Source organism: Drosophila subobscura, chromosome E (assembly GCF_008121235.1).
Source record: "Drosophila subobscura isolate 14011-0131.10 chromosome E, UCBerk_Dsub_1.0, whole genome shotgun sequence".
Taxonomy (NCBI): Eukaryota; Metazoa; Arthropoda; class Insecta; order Diptera; family Drosophilidae; genus Drosophila; species Drosophila subobscura.
Window position 1 is genome coordinate 15,481,625 of NC_048531.1, and position 12,620 is coordinate 15,494,244.

The window sequence follows — 12,620 nt, forward strand, 5'->3', positions numbered from 1 at the left end:
GCAAACAAATTGACAGAGAGAAAGCTCAATCTAAGTATAATAAGTAAGTTTGTCGCTTGGCCTGTGATTCAGTTTCAATTGTCGCCTGTTTGGGAACGGGTTGCTCCACGTTTTAGTTACATTTGTATCTACTTTATTTATTGGACCATAACTTTTATTAACTAGTTGTACTCGTTTAATGTGTCTGTCTAATGATGTGGAAAACTACTATGAAAACAGTGCGGCGCCAAAGTTCAGCCAATCAGCTGTTTAATGCCAGAAACCTGTCACTGGGTGCGACACTTGGTCAGCAGGTGAGTGGGCGAGCGAGCGAGACAGCCTGACAGAGCGATAGATAAAGAATGAAAGCGAAAGCTTGGCGAGCTTTCGGAGAGCATATTTTGTTTACAAACAACGCTGTAAACTTTTCCCATGAACAGACCCACTTGGAACTGCTGGATACGTCGCCGCCGCGTACCGATGAGAGATGGCAGCAGGCGAGGCCTTATGGGGAGCTACCCGGACCCAATGGTTTTCGCATGCTGTCCTACTTTTTGCCAGGCGGTAAGACTAAAAATATACCATTTACACCTTTCTCTATAAGTTATTATTCCCCCACAGGCAAGCTGCACAACACAAACCTCATTCAGATGAACCGTCGCCTCAGGGAGATGTACGGGGATATCTATCGCTTGCCCGGGTTGATGGGCAAGGCAGATGTTGTCTTCACATATAATCCAGAGGACTTTGAGCTGACCTACCGCAATGAGGGCGTTTGGCCCATACGCATCGGTCTGGAGAGCTTCAGCTACTACCGCAAGGTGAAGCGACCGGATGTGTTTGGTGGCATCGGTGGCCTGGTATCAGAGTGAGTCTGAAGAAAGTCCATTAGACTTGTGGATCATTTGCTTTCATTGTATCCATTTAAAGACAGGGCAAGGCCTGGGCAGACATCCGCAACAAGGTGAATCCGGTGCTCATGAAAGTCCAGAATGTCCGACAGAATCTGCCGCAGCTGGATCAGATAGCAAAGGAGTTCATTGACAAGTACAAAGAGTCGCCGAAAAGTTTAAAGTATCTTATGTAGCGTTCAACTCTTTTTTCAGACTGGAAAGCCAGAGAGATCCGGAAACCCACTTGCTACAGGCTGATTTTCATGATCAGCTGAAGAATTGGGCCTTTGAGTCCATTAGCTTTGTGGCCTTAAACACGCGCATGGGTCTGCTCAGCGATCAACCGGATCCGAATGCCGCGCTCCTGGCCGGGCATATGAGCGATTTCTTCAACTACAGTTTCCAGTACGATGTGCAACCCTCGATCTGGCCCTACTACAAGACACGGGGCTTCAAGCGGTTCCTCAAGACATACGACGACATCACAGAGATCACCACCAACTACATCGAAGAGGCCATTCAACGCTTCGAGATCGATGATGGCCGCAAGACCAAATGCGTCTTGGAACAGTTGTTGGCCCTGAACAAGCAGGTGGCCGTTGTGATGGTCATGGACATGCTGATGGCCGGAATCGATACGGTTGGTGGAATGCATTCTCTCTGTAAAGATTTTGTAATGACAAAGTTCGAATCTTTCCAGACCTCTTCTGCCTTTGTTACGATTCTCTATCACTTGGCGCGCAATCCCGATAAACAAGAGCAGCTGCGCCGTGAGCTGCTTCGCATCCTGCCCGATGCCAAGGCCTCGCTGACTGACGAGACCACCAAGAACATGCCTTATTTGCGGGCCTGCATCAAGGAGGGACTACGCATCACCTCAATCACACCTGGAAACTTTCGCATCACAACCAAAGATCTGGTGCTCTCTGGCTACCAAGTGCCTCGTGGCACGGGCGTCCTAATGGGCGTCCTGGAGTTATCCAACAGCGACGAGTACTTTGCCCAGAGTGCCGACTTTATGCCCGAGCGTTGGCTCAAGTCAGACATGGCTGCCGATGTCAAGGCCTGTCCAGAGGCCCGCACCCGCAATCCGTTTGTGTACCTGCCCTTTGGCTTTGGACCGCGCACCTGCATCGGGAAGCGTATAGCCGAGCTGGAGATAGAGACGCTCATGGTGCGCCTGCTGCGTAGCTACCACATCAGCTGGCTGCCCGATACTGCTCTGCAGTACGAGAGCACCATTATCCTGTCGCCCTGCGGCGACATCCGCTTCAAGCTCGAGCCAGTCGAACGTGTTGGCGAATCCTTGTGATATCATGCCTATGCTCAAGTACAGACTGTCGTTTGAGTTCAGAGATTTACTCGCAGTATTCACTAACAATATGGGAATGTAAAAAAGTAGGAAATGTATATAGGTAGGATAGGATGCGCCATCGCCTAGCGTCGGTTACGTCCGCGATAGCGTTGGTGGGAATAGTTATTCTGTCGCTGCTGCTGCTGTTGTGGCTGCTGATGTGGCTGCTTCTGCTGAGAAGGCGGCAACTCGGATTCCGGCTGATGGGAGGCTGGCTCAGGGGGTACATCTTCCAGCTCCAAGGTGGGAGTGGAGTGTGCTGATCAAAGAAACAAATTAGTTAGGGCATAGGCAGAAGAGAACAGAATCCCTACCCAAGACAGATTGAATGCTGGCACTCTTCAGCAGAGCTTGAGTTCCTAGGCTGGTATTGAATAAGGTGGGTGAACCTGTAACGGCAACAACATTTACAGTTAATATAATTGTATACAAACATAAAGATAAATATATAAATATAGAAAAAGAAGCATGCAAATTTGTGGATAATTGCGAGGGACCAACCGATTGGACTATAGAATATATCTTCGGAAGAGGTAGCTGGAGTTAGTGTGTCGATTGTGGGATAGTTGGATACTTGGGTAGTTAGTGTGGCAGCCACTTCGCTGGTCTGTTCGGTTTGGGTATCTGGCTGGGTCGTCTCTGCGGATGCAATTTCTCTTTGATAGACTGTGCATCCGGTTTTTCCGCTGCTCGTGCTGCTGCCGTCATCGTCTGACTCGTCGTGGGACTGGGATTTAGGATCAGGTGTGGGATCGGATTCGGGTTCGGGTTCTGGTTCGTTTTCGGGTTCTGGTTCGGGTTCGTTTTCGGTTTCAGATGGAGCTGCAGCTTCAGTGCTGGCTGTTGGTTTTGAACACATGCACGGAGTAACAGAAGCAGAGACAAAATACTAACGTTAAAATGTTAATTGGGAGCACGCGATCAACTCGGTGGCAAGTACGATCAAGGGGGAGCGAGTAGCTCGTGAGTTACCTGCAGCTGCCGTGTTGTTGTAGAATTGCATTTTCGTCATGGCAGCGCTCATGTGTCCCGGCGAGGACTTCCACTTGTCCTCCTCCAGCCTGGCCCCACCTGCTGGAAGAATCATTCATTGACGAGGGAGAGAGAGAGAGAAAGAGAGATACGAGGTCAGGGAATCAGGAAGCTAACGGAAGGTCAAAGCCAAACTCACAAAACGCTTAAGGTAAATTTGGAATTTTCGTGGGCTGCAAAGCTGGACTGAATGACGGATGGATGGTTGGATGGATTGATGGATGGATGGAAGATGGATATGGCAAAGATCTACTTGGAGATCCGCTCAGATCTGGCACTTGCAATGACTGAATCGATCTCGGGAGTATTGTGTATTGGTATCGTTATTGTATTGTATTTCATGACAACGTTTCAAGTTCAGTTTCATCTACGCTTAATCGATATTCGATACTGGTGTTAACCTAGACTTAGGGGGCTACGCACGAGCGTCTTAATAACAGTTCAATGTCCATTACCAACTTCCGCCTGCTCCTTGTTCTGGCCGCCGTTGCTCGTTGTCGTGGCGCTCAGCTTTCCCTTGTCATTTTCCTTTGCCATCTCCATCTCCTTGTCTTTTCTCTCGTTGGGCTCCGCCTTGTGTACACCGTTTTCCACCACCAGAGTTGGAGGCTTTTTAGTGGCCTGGGAAAAGTCAAATGTAAAGTACAATCTAGAACTTGGCAATGGGTATGTGACATCCCACCTGAACGGCATTTTCGTTTGCCTCGTCGCTGCTGATCTCCTCGCTGGTGTTGGACTCGGAGCTGGTGCCGTCGCTGCTTTCCTCCTCTTCATCCGGATTGGGCACGAAGTCAGAGTCATCTTCCGAGTTCTCCTGGGCGTATTTGGCCAGCATCTGATCGATGGTAAGGTTGTGATCGGCATCTGCCTCAGTGTTCGCCTCTTCCTCACGCGGACGCTTCATCACAGCCGGACTGGTTTGTGTAGTCTGCGAATGGAGATGGCACTTGGTTTCTTCTTCCTCTTTCTGTGGAATGTTTTAAGCACTCACCTGCTCCATGTTGCGCACCTGAAAGAGTCGCCCGCTGTTGGCCCTCTGAACGCCAGGCCGGCACATTGCCCGGGAAAACCACTGGGTTAGCTTTTGGGTCAAGCCCTTGCCACTGCCGTAGGAGACTTCCTGCTGTCGCTGTCGCATCACCTTAAGGCCGTGCACTCGAATGGCCCGCAACTTCCGGCGTCTGGTCTGAATGAAGTACACCATATCCGAGGGGGAAATGGGGCTGTTGCCGATCATCAATGCGCCCACCGACAACCACATGCGAGTGAGACGCAGCATAATGATCAGCAACAGGAACGGACCCCAGGGCAGCGGACGTTGCAAGGGATCAGCAGACTTTTCTGCGAATTTTTAATTGAGGGAAAAGTTATTGAGGAATTCTATCAGCAGCACTCGCTTCTTACCCTGCGGCAGACTCCACTTGGCCGTGTCCTCGATCATGCGAAGCGCTCGATCCCCGCGTTCGATCATGAACTGGCCTAGGCGCGTGCTGGCAAAGCGCTCGGCCTGCTCTCGCACTCCGTCGTAAAAGCTGCGTGGCCGCTGCAGTTCGGTGACTTCATCCTCGTCGATATGGTCTCGGGGCTGACTCTTGACTCCCGCGGCTGCCTCTGTCTCCTGCGCCATGTTGATGTTACGACTGCGTGTGATTTATATACATTTTATTTTATTAACTTTTACTTTTTGTTCTGATTATTCGCCATTACATGGCATACATACATACATACATACATATGTGTGTATATTCCATTTTATGGCGCAACAGATTTTAGCTAATTACTATAGGATCGTTAAGGTACAAATCGGGCAGTGATATCGCCTTCGTTCCGCGTGATTAAAAGCCAAGCAACCCGAATACCTTATGCCCCGGATTTCTAACACTAGACTTGAGACAGTTCTGTCGTGTGTCCGTGGAACTGAAAGTGGATCCGCTTATCGCTCCACATCGGCACATCGCACTTTTTCACTTTTGAGCACCGCGTTAGCATATTTGTTGCAGCCGTCTAGCGAAACTTATATTAGAGCTAAGTATGTACATATATTACGATTACTTTATGACTAACGACAAAAAATGAGCAAAAGCAACAAAAAAGTACGAAAAAATAATACAAATCAAAACAAATTAAGTATTATAAAATTAGAAAATCTGAACTTTGTACGATTCCGCTTGGGAGCAGATGGAATCGCCATTAATAGTTTCTAGCACCGATTGCGGTCGTGAGACATGTTTGGGAAGATGTCTCGAAGTGATGGTGTGGGAGGTTATGAGTAGTTCTGATAATGTTCTAGGTTATCAATAGATCAATACACATACACATTGTACATACTTATATGATTAAGAGGAAGTATTCCAGGACTTATGAACATACATTTAAGATTATTATTATAATATAATCATAATATTAAATGATAATCCCACGTGCTTCCATCATGTTCTTTTAGCTGATTTCTTTGTAATTACTTTACAAATTATGCTTTTCTTTGTATCCAATCATTCATGGTAAGTAATCTTATTAATTTGTATATGAAAGAAATCCGGTCAATAAAATACAATTCACAAGCATCACATTGATTTATTTTATATGTATTTATAGCGCTTATTGCATCGCCCAGAAAGTACGCGAAAGTACAATCAAACAGCAAAAATAATAAAATTATCAAAATTTGTTTCGAGGGATCAAAGTGTATCGAAAATGCAAAAAAAAAATCAAATACATACATACATATGTATGTACATATGTACGCTCAGAGCACACGTACGTAAAGTCCAGAACTGTGCTGTACAGTGTAACGCGATTTCAAAAGATGTGCCGAAGACGTTGGCGCAGTGCAGAGAGGAGTTGGAGTTAGAGTACGAGGAGGACTGAGAGATAGAGCGACGAACTGCAGCGAAAGTACATATAAAGTGCAAGGCGCAAAAACTAACTGCGACGTTGACCCCGCCTACACACTGATAACGGTAGTTTCCGCGCAATGGCGCACGGAGGAGCAGCGGACAAAGCGCAGAGGCCGACTACAGCATGACTCTACTTACCGGTCTTTTTCTTTCTTTCTGCCTCTGCTGAAGTCCCTCTTGAAACTTTTGTTTTCTCGCAGTACTATGGAAGAGACTTTCGAACCAGCCGCAAGTCTTCAGTATTCACAAAATTATTGTTGATTTTTAATTGGGGATGTAATTGAATAACAGCACAAAAATCACTTTGGAGAACACTTTCCCAATCTGCATCCAGTCTGATGATGGCCAACGAGCGCAAGTCCCATGCGGCTGAAAAACTCCCGAGTGATTGAGCAAACGGTGATGGAATCGTTTGCGCTGGCGCTCCGTTCGACGCAGTGCTGCCGAGGGATCGGCACAAGGTCTGTGGATGAAAGGTGAGAGCGCGCTCTCACGACGGCCTAGAATATGTTTTGCGCGTGTGACTGCAGACATGCTGAGAGAGAGAAAGAGTAATACACAGCGACAATGCACCACCCTATGTAAATCGAACTTTGATCAGCCCAGCCTCGGCTTCATGTTCGGCTCAAGCTAATTCGCGTTATCTTTTGGCGGAGAGTGTGATCTACCTGCTCTCTCCCGCTCTCTCCCTACGCACTCGTTGGCATACATATTTTTGTACTGAACTATGCTTTTGCGGCATAGGCATATCGATAGTGTGAAGCATGTTTTAATTTAACTAATTGTATTAATAACTGCTTCAAAATTCCTTGGCTATTTATCAATATGTAAAAGCTCCGCTTTAACAAGTAATCAAGTTGTTGACATTAGTGTTTACCTTTTGCTTGTTTATCCTATTTGAAGGGCCAGAGTTCCTCTCTGACTGTGCCTTCCCTCCATCTCCACAAACTACTCACCCAGGCGCTCAGGCGAAAGCTTTCACAGCCCTAGCGTCCAAAAGCTCTCGCCATGCACTCATTTGCGCAAAATCTCTCCACAAATTCGGATGGAGCAACGACGTCGCGGACGCGCCATTCAGTGAAAGCAAACGCGCGTTCTGTAAAAGAGTGTTCCCCCATTCCGTACGCAGAGTCCTGGAACGACCTCGCAGGCACCCCCAACCGGACCATTCATCTTGCGTGTGTGCTTAAAAAGAAAAAGTTTAATCGAGTGCAGTGCAGTGTTGTAGAAGCAAATTTGGCCAAACCGCAAAGGGAAACACCATTGAAAGCATAACCAGGCCCTACCATAGAAAAATAGGCTACGGAAAAGGAGGGGGAGGAGCAGGAGCAAGCCAATGAAATTCCTAAATGCGATGAGAAACCTGAAGAGATACCCGAGCCAGCGAGCAGCGAAGGACGCGACGTCTGTGGCCCCAACAATTTAATGCATTTGCCTTGGTGACCTCACAAACACCACCGTCGAGCACCCTCAAACACACACACTCTGGTTGACTCCCTCTCCAAGCCGCTCTCTGGCACGGATGTGACAGGATGTGTAAGTGTTGCTCAACCTATTGATAAGCCATCATTTGACTACATTGCAGAGGGCAGTGTGGGGTGCTGCACAACTGACTTGCCACCTGGCCTTCAAGGTAGCGGGAATGCGAGGCTTTCAAACGGCGGCAGCACCGTGACAGCTGCTGTTGGTTATATTTTTAAGCAGCTCCACTTTCTAAACCCTACACACACAAACATACACACGTACACAATCAGTTATCCCTCATCCTTTGGGCCCCAACGTGACTCCCTTTGATGCTGCCACAATGCTGCTGCTGGCTGTGCCACTGAGGCGCCACTCCAACTGCTGAGCCAGCACAGGCACAGCCCAATTTGCCCGTGCTATTTTTATGCGGCCTGAGTGCGGCTTTGTCTAAATTAGTTTGCGCATAAATTGGGCCCCCACAACCGAGGGGGGTTTGAGATTATTTGCGGGTGGTATTTCTGCAATGAAATGAAAAGAGTTAATAGAGCTGTTTTGCCCTTAAAAGTACAACAAGGGACTGCTCATTCTTTGTTGCCAGATGACAAAGCGAAAGGGGAGGTGGGACACACATACATAAATAGTTGCAGACTTCAAAGAGCTACCCTCAAGCGAAGATCTATGTGCTCTTTCTAATTCTCTTCAGTGACCGCAACGAATGGTTTCCATTAGATACAAATACATTTTCCATGGTTACATGTACACAAAATGTAAGCGAGCAATAAATCTGTTACCCAAGAGAACAGAGAGAACCTTGTTATAGTTTTTCCTGCACAATTAATATTTTTGGTACATATCTGCTTTAGTTTTCTGCCACACCTTGCTATGATTTTGGCGCCCGCTCAGCCAACGGGCTAGCCTCTGACCCCTGCACGCACAGGTTGTGAGCGAAAAAATACGCGCGGCCACTCGCTTGGCCCATTGCTGCTGTTCGTCATGGCAGTTATGGCGTCTTTGCATGCCGCTGCGCTTCCGGTTTACACAAACAAACACACACATACACACATACATGTATGCATATGTATATATAGACACGCAGACATGGCAGTTGGCATGGCTAAGTGACTGGCCAACACATTGCTTGCCCTGCTTCTGCTCTGTTCTGCTCTGTTCTCTTCTGTCTAGATGTCGCGTGCTATTTTGCCTGATATTGTTTTTAATTATCGCTTGGCGCTCATTTCGCGCTCTTCTCCTATGCTACCTCACCCTCCCCCCCATTCTAATTCCACCCCTATTTATGCGGCCATTTGAGAAATCAACATCTTGGCTGTGAAGGCAGACCACCGAGAGAGATGGGGAGCCAACTGTCGCCATTGGGGGCCACGAGACATCTACCTCCCCGTCCCTGTGTCTCCGTACCCCGCTGTTTTGTACATTTCTTGATTGAAATGGCAGCCGCCCATCTGCAAATTGCCAGGCATTAAATGCTTGCACACAGAACTGAAAAGCCATAAATTGAAGGGGAAAATTGGCTCACACGCAGCTGGGAATGAAGTTAGGGCAGAGTTCTTGAATGTACGCCTTCATTTTTGGCAAGGACACGGGAGTGCGTCTTTCCCACTGCAGTGACAGTTTCCACTTGCTGCAACACTCGCTGACATGGCGGTTGTCCCATTCCTTCTCTTGTTTGCCAGCAACTTGTAATTACTTGACCCCAAAAAGTGTACGGCAACGGCAGAAAGGTAACCCAGTTAATTAAAACGAAAGCTTCGGGGCAGCACATTATTGTAGGACTCTTATTGCCACCCCGTCAACCATGCCACCCGAGCCACCAGGCTAACCCACCAACCGCCCAAAAAACACACACACAAACACCCGCACACTCATACAGCCGGTAATCCCTGCTTTACAGTCTCTTATGAGGCATCAGCGTAAGCCTGGTCATCAGTAGTAAAGCGTAATTCCCTTTAATTTGATCGTTGGCCCGAGACTTAATGAAAGAGCAGTCTGAAGCCGGCATTTATCACTGCGTATACGCGCTATAAACACGAAGTATCCGCCAACAACCTGCCACACATACTATTTCGCCCCTTCCCAGGCCCAGTATGGCCCTGCAATTTTCCTGCATTTTCAAGAGTTTGAAGGAATAGTCTGAAAATTCGCATGAATAATCCATACATAATTCAGTCAAGGGAGGCAGTAAACAAAAAACAACATCCAAAATCAACATCTGGGGGCCGATGGCAAAAAAACATACACAAAATGTACACACAAATGAACGTCTTACTTGCTCGTACATGTCGAAAAGTATTTTCATGAATTATTCAAAGTTGCAAGCAAATCGAAAGAAAATCATTTAGCCAAAGACCTGTTGGGGGAACGAAGAATTTCCCCTTCGAATTCCCCCTTAGTTGTTTTCTTTGAGGCGTTTATCCGACAGCAACTTGGGGCGCGACAGGCCTGGCATCGAAATGTGCTAATTATGAATGACTGATCCATATGGCGTACAGTGTAAACGCGTCTTGGTCGCAGCTGAATAATCGTTTCTTTTTGTTGGTTAAACACAACCATGGGAATAGAATGAAATTGTTTATTCTCACCTCATTGGGGTATGCAGAACTCCTCGTGGCGCTAGACCCAAAACCACGACAAACGATTAAACATGGGGACTGTGATAAGGTCGGGCAGACCTGCGTTCGGTTGCGGTTCGTTGCGTGTTGAGTAAACATGAGAGTTCCAGGCACAGCAAACTACAGTCGGGCCACGCTAGCAGCAACCGAAGAAGGGCTCCGCCGCTGTCCGGGGGTGCCAGACAACCAGCATGACGCCAACTTCAGTTAGGTCTAGGGTGGGCAGCTGCGGGTGGACAGCCAGTCAGCAATGACGTCACATTGCAAAGGGCCAATAAGCCAAACAGCAAGCAACAGACTTGAGGCACACAAAGGGCTGACAAAGTGAGTGAAGGCGAGCTGCAGCTGGCGGAAGAAGGAGAGGTAAAGGACACACTTTAGCTTGTCGCACGGAAATAGAACAGCCAAGAATGTCAACAGGTGAGCGAAGAGAACGAGAGAGAGAGAGAGAGAGGGAGGTGGAAATATAGAAAGTGCGACAGTGCCAGCAGTATATGACACTTGCTGACCCATGTCTAAATAATTGATGATTGGCCTCGAGCTTGATTTATTGACTAAAGTTCGTTGAAATAAAACACAGTTCGTGTGTGTTTGTCCTTCGGCCCAATCCATAATTGATGCCCAATGTTACATTCCATGTTACGCGATTAGCCTGACCAATTTTCTCTATAGAATCGTGCATGATATGGCATTAAAGATATTTGCTGGCTCAGCGCAGCGAGCCCCCATTTACCATCACCCCATAAGGGAAGTACAATTTTAGGAGTTCAGCTATAAAAACGCGTTTGGCTCGTGGCAAATGCACGTGCCCGACACTGGTATCATTAGGCCAACAGAAAGTGATTCTTGGACTTTTGGTAACGGCCTGCCTCATGGCTTATATGTGATAATTTTGAAAGAAAATTGTCTTTTGCACTCTCACATTTATCGTCAGAAAGTTGTGGAGGGCGAGCACAAAAGTTTACTAATTGCATTGCCACGAGAGTGGCAAAGGAAAACTTAAACTGAATTTATTTAATAGAAGAGGGAAAGTAAAAGACAAAGGAGAGCTGCAGAAGTAGGTCCCGCCGAGAAGTATGCAACGCTTTTCACGTACACAATCAGCCACACTGACGTCCCAACTATTAGGCACAGCCCAACTTCTATTCAAGGATGGCGTGAGAGAGAATTGGTGGGCAAAAGACCAACAAAAAGTTGATGAAACATATGTGAGGTGTATGGGGAAATTGATGGTTGGCAAATATGCAACACTTAAGTGCTCCGGGGGGTATTATGTGCCAGTCATGTCGTGCCCCGCGGGCACAGCCCCCAAAACACTCCGAATTATTGTTCTTGTACTTCTTTGGGTGTGGTAATGGGCCACACCTCGCCACAGCGGGGCGGGAAATGCGGTTGGGCCCGCCATCTGCAGTTTTCAGATCCGTACTCGGGCTTACATTAAATTAATTAAAATGATATGCAAGGGATTCGTTTGGTTGCACAAGTGCCATGGGCAAAAGGTTGTGGGTTGTGTCCTTGTCAGTTGTTTAAGCCCAAAGGAGATCGTTACTATCCCTCTCTCTCTCTTTATGGCTATCTCCCTCTGGCATTGTATATGCAATTACTTCCATTTCATTCATTAAAGCAAAAGTGCATAAAATGCTCTCCATAAACTTGCCAGCAACCAAAAACAAGAGAAAAAACACTCAAAATGCAAAGCTCTTTTTTGGGCCGCGTAAAGCTTTGCGGCTTTACCCACCTACTAACATACACACACACACACACATCCTTAAATATGGCTATAGTGACATATACATTTGCATTTTATGACGCCATCGTTGGGATGCTTTTCCAATTTGTGAGAGATCCGAAGGGATATAACACGAGATGCAGCATCAACTCGCCAGCATCGCAGCGCATTAATAATGCAAAAGGGCAATGCCGCCGCCTTAGCCATGGTGGCCGACCCACATAACCACCCACTCAACGACCCACCCACCCACTCACCCTCTCCATTCAATGCCACACACACACACACTCGCATTTACAATGTAGCAAAAACCATGTCCGTGTGCGCCATCGTTAACAATAACAAATGCCAAAGGAGAGCAAAAGTTTCAGCATGCGAAATGGTGAAAGAGGGGCAGGAAAAGCACCAGAGAACAGTGCCACAAACAGAGGCAGTAACCGAAACTGAAACCGAAGCAGTCTTCTAGGGGCACTGCTACAGTGCAGTTCGCTCGGTTTCGCCGCGCTTTCCGGCACACGCACAATTCCCTGGAGTCTGTGAAAAAAGTCAGTAGAAGTTCGTTCATAATCAGATTACAATTGCAAAGTGTTAGCCCCTGACTTCAAGCTACATTGTCTAACTTCGGGTTTAATCTGACCATAGCCA

At 47.3% G+C, this 12,620-nt stretch overlaps 2 protein-coding genes across 9 annotated transcripts; one reads left to right on the top strand and one right to left on the bottom strand.

Annotated features, from left to right (window-relative positions):
- Positions 1 to 95: 95 nt before the first annotated feature.
- Positions 96 to 2,229, top strand: LOC117890311 (probable cytochrome P450 12b2, mitochondrial). Its single transcript, XM_034795098.1, has 6 exons — positions 96 to 293; positions 420 to 543; positions 601 to 847; positions 910 to 1,026; positions 1,086 to 1,512; positions 1,573 to 2,229. The coding sequence occupies exons 1-6, from the start codon at positions 192 to 194 to the stop codon at positions 2,182 to 2,184; spliced, it is 1,629 nt and encodes a 542-aa protein (XP_034650989.1). The 5' UTR covers positions 96 to 191; the 3' UTR covers positions 2,185 to 2,229.
- LOC117890310 (flocculation protein FLO11) lies at positions 2,213 to 6,555 on the bottom strand. Of its 8 annotated transcripts, none has more exons than XM_034795091.1 (9): positions 6,294 to 6,555; positions 4,663 to 4,898; positions 4,250 to 4,599; positions 3,941 to 4,186; positions 3,714 to 3,879; positions 3,199 to 3,297; positions 2,728 to 3,066; positions 2,541 to 2,615; positions 2,213 to 2,485 (listed from the first exon to the last, which is right to left on the bottom strand). In XM_034795091.1, exons 2-9 carry the CDS (start codon positions 4,883 to 4,885, stop codon positions 2,310 to 2,312), a joined length of 1,674 nt encoding a protein of 557 aa, XP_034650982.1. In that variant the 5' UTR covers positions 4,886 to 4,898; positions 6,294 to 6,555; the 3' UTR covers positions 2,213 to 2,309. The 8 variants fall into 8 exon arrangements, with proteins under 8 accessions (XP_034650982.1, XP_034650981.1, XP_034650985.1 ...); XM_034795090.1 differs by having other exon boundaries at positions 3,199 to 3,300; positions 6,294 to 6,554; XM_034795092.1 differs by having other exon boundaries at positions 2,344 to 2,485; positions 2,801 to 3,066; positions 3,199 to 3,300; positions 6,294 to 6,553.
- Between the last annotated feature and the right edge of the window lie 6,065 nt (positions 6,556 to 12,620).

Bases quoted from the DNA above. Each gene is read 5' to 3' on its own strand.
- LOC117890311 (XM_034795098.1), top strand. From the start codon at position 192: ATGATGTGGAAAACTACTATGAAAACAGTGCGGCGCCAAAGTTCAGCC. The intron at 848-909 runs GTGAGTCTGAAG...ATCCATTTAAAG, and splicing joins ATCGGTGGCCTGGTATCAGA to ACAGGGCAAGGCCTGGGCAG. The intron at 1,027-1,085 runs GTACAAAGAGTC...CTCTTTTTTCAG, and splicing joins GCAAAGGAGTTCATTGACAA to ACTGGAAAGCCAGAGAGATC.
- LOC117890310 (XM_034795090.1), bottom strand. From the start codon at position 4,885: ATGGCGCAGGAGACAGAGGCAGCCGCGGGAGTCAAGAGTCAGCCCCGA. The intron at 3,301-3,713 runs GTAATGGACATT...TGATTCTTCCAG, and splicing joins CAAGGAGCAGGCGGAAGTTG to CAGGTGGGGCCAGGCTGGAG. The intron at 3,067-3,198 runs GTAACTCACGAG...CAAAACCAACAG, and splicing joins CAACAACACGGCAGCTGCAG to CCAGCACTGAAGCTGCAGCT.